Raw genomic sequence first — 6,149 nt, forward strand, 5'->3', positions numbered from 1 at the left:
TGTATGGAAGCAACAGACAGTAAACAGAATGGCAGAGTAATTAGGCAAATGTTTGAAATTCAAATCACAGGAAGGTATTCTTGGGTTTTTACGTAAATAATAACTCATTTACAATGTTGTGTTCTTTCAGTAAGTGTCTACATAAAACTTGCGATTCACTTAAATACTAAAGTGCCAAATGAGAGAGACAAACTTCCTCCCGTTTGCAACCTCTTATCTACATTTTCATGCAGGCAGCACATGTGGTGAACTACCGTACATAACACTTCTATCAACAACAGGATGGGCAATGAAGGAAAAGGTACAGCAAATGATCCACACACTGAGTTCATATGGGCGTATTCATGCGGCTGTGTCTAGGACTTGCTGTGATCAGCGGTCATCCAGTATATATCAGGCAGTATGAGAATTTATTCAATTCAACCACCGATGTGACAGTCTATTGTGCCCTGCTAAACTGGCTCTGACATGCCACTGTTATCCAACTCTCACCACATAAACTGATTACTAGGATCAGCTCTACAAAGGCAGCTCTTTGCTTAATCTGCCGTTTTGGCATGACTGTAGACTACAGATTTCACCATCTCTTTCTCACTCCTTACATTAAATCTTGTAGCCCTTCTCAAGATAATGCTATTAGTATTCCTATTTAACTAAACTATGTTCTAGGGAGGTGGCAACACTTCATGCTTTATATGCTTAAAACATTTTAAGAATAGAATAAATCAGCATTTAAACTTATTCAAATACATTTCTTGGATAAGTCAGGACATCCCTACACCCATTGCTGGAAAGCAGCCAATTGCTGGTAGGAGACACTGCAACCTGGAGCCCAATCCAGAAGCTTAGCCAGCATGGCAGGACTATACTGTACCTTGGATGAGATGTCAGGTCAAACCTATAATTTAGAAACACAGGTTAACCTAGCCAGCATGATGGGAGAACATAGAAACCCCAAACATATGGTGCCAAGTCTGGAATCAAGCTGAAGACCCAGGAGATGTACGTTGGCAGCAGTAACACGTCACTTTGCCTCACATTGGTAACCAAAATTGTTGAATTAACATTCACAAAATACAGAACAAGTAATGGGGTTTCATCAGCTATTAACTCGTGGTGCCTTAGAGACCAAATTATATCACGCCCATGGTAGCTGTTACAGTAATTGTCCACAAAAGGCTGTATTGTACTGTTCCTCGTGTATGGATATCACTACAGCCGTGGTGTCAGCCCAAAGAAAAGTGTGAACAGCATTTTGCACAGCAAATTATGTTTTTTAAGCATCATGTGTTTCTTTGCTTTTATACTGGTTGCCCGTGCCATACTAGAAATTGGTTCTGCTGTTACACATAGTAAGTTGTAAAATTTCTGGATTGTTGGACAGCCTTCCCTAGAATAGTACCTTAATTGAAATGTATAAATCAAAAACTTCTATGGATAAAAAATGAATCGACAAATGGATTAGAACTAGATAGCTCCCAGTACAGTATGTTTTATAGAATATCCTAAACCATGTTGCTAAAGACCAGGAGCATATTTTAAGTTATTGACCAATAAAGAAATTTCTTCAACTCTGACCCTTGATGACTAGAAAGAACACAAGATTTTGATTCTTAATGATCTCAAAGGCACAAAAGCTGCAAAGGTGGAGATGGGGTGGAGGAGGGATGCAAAACAAGCAAGGATGAGGAGAGAGTAATGTGAGATATATACAGTATGGGTATCTGAGCAATTACATTAGGATTAGTTGTTGCGATTAGTTGCGACAGCTGAGCTTAATTAGTCTGTCTGACATCATCCCTACCACACTTTTGTTAGAACTCCATTTAGCTATCCGCGATGCTCATCTGAGAGTTTGATCCCCAGAAACCACCTCATTACTCTCTCCTTTCAAGAGTGGCTCCCCACAATGCACACACAGTATACTGTATTTATGTGTAATCAAGGCAATACTCTTCTCTGACTTGAGACATAGATCATATTACAGAATGAGAGAGTGAGTGATTTCTAAAGTAGTGTGAAAATATTTGCGCAGTATCTTAAGAGACTTAAGACAATGAGAGGAATTGGAGGGTAACTTCTCATGACATTTTTACATTTCTGAATCATTACAAATCAAGCTTAAAACGGGATACTAATAACTTGAGTGGTTAGTAATAATATTTAAGTTTTATTATTTAATGTTCTGATATGTTGTACAACATAGACTATATCCATTGTGGGGGTGAGAATTTGAATGACAAGCAACAAATTAAACACCCTGCTGGTGCAGTCTAGTGACCTCTCAAGGTGAAAGTGGGATACATGCTGTACCTGGACAGCAGCCAGATTAAGAAAAGCTGCCACTAATCTTGTACAGGTAAGACAGCAAAGACAGCAAGACAGGGAATAAAGGCCATGGACAGCCCTATTGTTGAAGAGCCACTGCATTTCACAAACCACAGTGCTACCTGCAGCTTCAGAAAACTGGTCATATTCTTATCTTTCCAGTATTCAGTTCCTCAAAACAAAATATTTCATGGGTTATCCAATCGCAGGTCAATGCCATGATCCCTTGTCATATTAAAGGGGAACCACAATGCTATTTTTATATTTTTGGGTTAGCATCATTTATCAGCATAGATAAATCCATTCCAAACCACAACAAAAGTAAAATGCACACAGTATCATGTAAAACCACCCATTTACATCACAAAACAGACAAAATTTCCAGGTGTGCACAGTGCCACGTTCTACAATTCAGAACAAGGCAACAAAACTTCTGGTAACATGAGTCGGCCTTATTACGTTGTAAAAAAACAGGCTTGTGAACACATTTCTTTCGATGCAATAGAAATATTGCTCTCAACTTCCAGACGGTTTTGGCGATAAATGGAACTTACTTGTTAACCCTGCACGCACATCACGTTCTGCGACGAAATGTCTGCTACACAACCTGTACTTATTGGCTCGTACTTCACATTACATTAGTCTTTCCAGTGACTAGAGAGCAGGAAGGGCCACGTCACATCACAATACGTGGGAGCTCTTGCTCTCGCCTGAAGCGGGGACCAGGGCTTGCAACAAATAGCAAAGTTTTAATTTCCACGACATGAAGGGAGTTATAGCTGTATAAGAAGCTTAATATGAGGTAAAGGGGGTTGTAATCAACATGATGTTCTATTCCACACACTTAAGTTATTGCGTAGGACTAAAATATGAGGAGCAAGAAGTCAATTCATGGAAACATTGTGTAGGAAAATGTACCTTAAGGGCAAAGAAGGTATTTAAATGTCAACATGTATACCTTTAGCGTGATTCACCAAGGTACACTGACCTTGTCATAATATATTTCCAACTAAATGTTAAAGCTCTGGAGATGCCAAAGTTCCAGCACAGAAAATAGCACCATCTAGAGGCTAGAATGGAAGCCACATCTACGTGCAGTAAAGAAAATTCAAATAACAAATCCTAATACTTTGAAAAAATACAACTTTCAAGTTAAATTATTTTATTTTCCAGATCAACTATCTTCTCTTTAAAAGCTTTTATTACAAATGAGTTTTCATCTTAGTAGCACAACTTAAACTGATAACAAGTCCTTATGCATTAACAGTCTTGTAAGTCAGTAATCACTAAAAAATTACAGAACTACAGATAGCAAAAAATATTTATAGAAACCCAGTTACATTGCAATTGTAACCATTACACTTAACTGTAATAAAACAATATGTAATTTGTAATGAATCAAACATGATCACTATTACAGATATGAAAGAATTATTATATTGATAGATACCATCCCACCCACTAGAGAGCCGCTGTCAATACATTTAAGGATCAACTTGTGTATACTGCTGTTTTACAGGATATATTTAAGTATGGCCTAAAGTAAAGCTAATTTAACATTTGGATTCAAAGAGCAGAAGAGAACTACCTTTGAATATAGAAACAAGGCTTTAAAAAATACACTGTGGAGACACCTTTGTCTGCAGTGGTTCTTCATGGCTTTGAGTGGCTGTTTTCCATGAGCAAGCCCAGCATGCAAGAACCAGCTCAATGCAGCTCTGTCTCTAGAATAACCAGTGCTGGACCAGTGCAATGCCCTTAACTCCTTTCATACCCAACTTGATGGATTGACTACACTGAGGTCTGCTTGTAGTTTTTGGTTTCCAAAACCTTCTTGCCACACATTGCACAGATGCCTAGGAAAACAAGAGACTTATTAGAATCCACAGGTTTTCACAATTCCACAACAAAACGTTACTAGGATGACTTGCATACCTGCTTCACTCCTAAATTACTACAATGCTCAGATAAGTAGCTGGATTCTTACCTTTTTTGTAGGCACACCCTTGACAATAGTTTGAACCAGGCTGGTGGACTGAGCTTTTACAAATCCTGCAGATCGCAAATCTGGACTTTCCATAGGGGTCAAACCTAAAACAGAAGATAGGAAAACACGATAAAGACACATAAGGTTAATGTGTATACTACTAAGGTAAATCTACAAATGAACAGCACACATGCCAACAATGAAAGTCTGGATTTAGTAGTTCTGTGCTAAAGACTCAAGAATCCTGAGCACACAGTTTTATGAGACAAGCTATCTTGATGGTTTCTCCACTGGTATCAGAAAGACTACTGATATTATTGGGGCACATAATCGTAGCTGCATTTTACCCAGGGTGCTACACTTCAGCAGTAAATCAAGTGGGTCACCTTCTATATGTGACGCATTTTGGAATGAAAAGCACTATGTACATTTCCATAGAAAATACAAATGTGAGCCATTTTTTTTTTAAATGAAAAGATGCACATACCTTCCTTTTTTTGAAGTAAGCGCCTTGTTTTCATTCAACTTGCGCCCACCACTTTCTGCAATTGTGAGAAACAAAGGTGGATTGATTAATGCCCAACCTTTCTAATGTAATGATGTTTTAGGTTACTCCCCGTTATACTTGGAGCATACATTTTGTTCAGGAAGATGCTGAACACTCCCATTATCAACTGCAAAAGTTATCTGCATCTTGAAAACCCTAAGAAAGTGACCGAAAACCTAGATCTGGCAGTACTCAGAATGTATCTGAGTTCAAGAAGGGGAACGGGCACATCCAGATCCAGAAATTGATCAGTGTTGGAAAAGGATCTCTGTTAACTGCGTATCTGAGTTAAAAGGCTGCACTTCAAATCTCCGTTTCTTCCTTGCTTACGTGTAGCGTAGTGCATTAGTTAGGGTACCTGTTGTGTTTCTGGCTCCATCTTTCCATGTATCCGGAGTGATGACACGGCCGAGTTTCTTTTCACCTGCAAATTACAAAGTTTCAGCCAGAGATGAACAGCGGAGTCGCCGTCTCTTCGTTTAATACCTACAAATGCCTAGTACAAACGAAACTAAAAGAAATGAAGAAAACAGTATACAATCACAATTGCCTCACATTAAAAATGAGTAGATATACTGGTTATGTGACTATTTCTTCTAGAATTTCCACTGCGGCACAAATTGTAAACAGCGAAGCAACGTCTCAGTGTAGGCGATTATTACGATTATCACAGAGAGCTGATCAGTGCGATCTGTATACAGAGACAACTATAACAAAGTCACGAAACCACTTACACTTCTCACAAACCATCTTTATCCTCTCTTAAAACGAGAAAAAAAAAGAAAAACAATCCACGAACAGCGGAGAAAAGGAAAACAAACTATCTGCTCTGCCAGAGCCGTGTGACAACTTCCCGTCTCGTCCTTCCGTTCAGAAAGAGTGCGTATATTACAAACTAAATAAATGATCCTCGACTGTAATTAATCCCCTCTTTGCGTCATTCCTGTACCACCGGATTTACTATGTCCACTGACATGGCAGAAATAGACTACTGAACTCTACATATTATAGTAAACACACAAAATATATGCGTGTTTATGCGTCTCCAGAAGAATTTACTCAATATCTCAATACTGGTTTACTCCTTCCGGCTGGTCTGCCGTAATATTTTGCATATTCCCAGGGTTTGTGGGTAGTGACCTTAGACTTTATCCCCGCCCACTCGGATGGCGATTGGGAATCGGTACTATGAAGCAACTGTTTGATTGGGCAAAATGTACATCAAGCAAAACACGCCGTGACACCCCCCACGCCCTTATTTACGCTGTACTGACCTTGCGCAGAATG

At 39.0% G+C, this 6,149-nt stretch overlaps 1 protein-coding gene across 1 annotated transcript; it reads right to left on the reverse strand.

The window, feature by feature from the left end:
- Positions 1 to 3,473: 3,473 nt before the first annotated feature.
- On the reverse strand, positions 3,474 to 5,967 carry cript (CXXC repeat containing interactor of PDZ3 domain). Its single transcript, XM_088934119.1, has 5 exons — positions 5,597 to 5,967; positions 5,221 to 5,286; positions 4,803 to 4,857; positions 4,316 to 4,419; positions 3,474 to 4,184 (listed from the first exon to the last, which is right to left on the reverse strand). The coding sequence occupies exons 1-5, from the start codon at positions 5,610 to 5,612 to the stop codon at positions 4,120 to 4,122; spliced, it is 306 nt and encodes a 101-aa protein (XP_088790245.1). The 5' UTR covers positions 5,613 to 5,967; the 3' UTR covers positions 3,474 to 4,119.
- Positions 5,968 to 6,149: the final 182 nt, after the last annotated feature.

This window comes from Atractosteus spatula, chromosome 15, assembly GCF_055471065.1.
Source record: "Atractosteus spatula isolate fAtrSpa1 chromosome 15, fAtrSpa1.hap1, whole genome shotgun sequence".
Lineage (NCBI taxonomy): Eukaryota > Metazoa > Chordata > Actinopteri > Semionotiformes > Lepisosteidae > Atractosteus > Atractosteus spatula.

Bases quoted from the DNA above. Each gene is read 5' to 3' on its own strand.
- cript (XM_088934119.1), bottom strand. The intron at 4,420-4,802 runs GTATGTGCATCT...CTTCTGTTTTAG, and splicing joins CTTACTTCAAAAAAAGGAAG to GTTTGACCCCTATGGAAAGT. The intron at 4,185-4,315 runs GTAAGAATCCAG...TTGTTTTCCTAG, and splicing joins AGGGTGTGCCTACAAAAAAG to GCATCTGTGCAATGTGTGGC.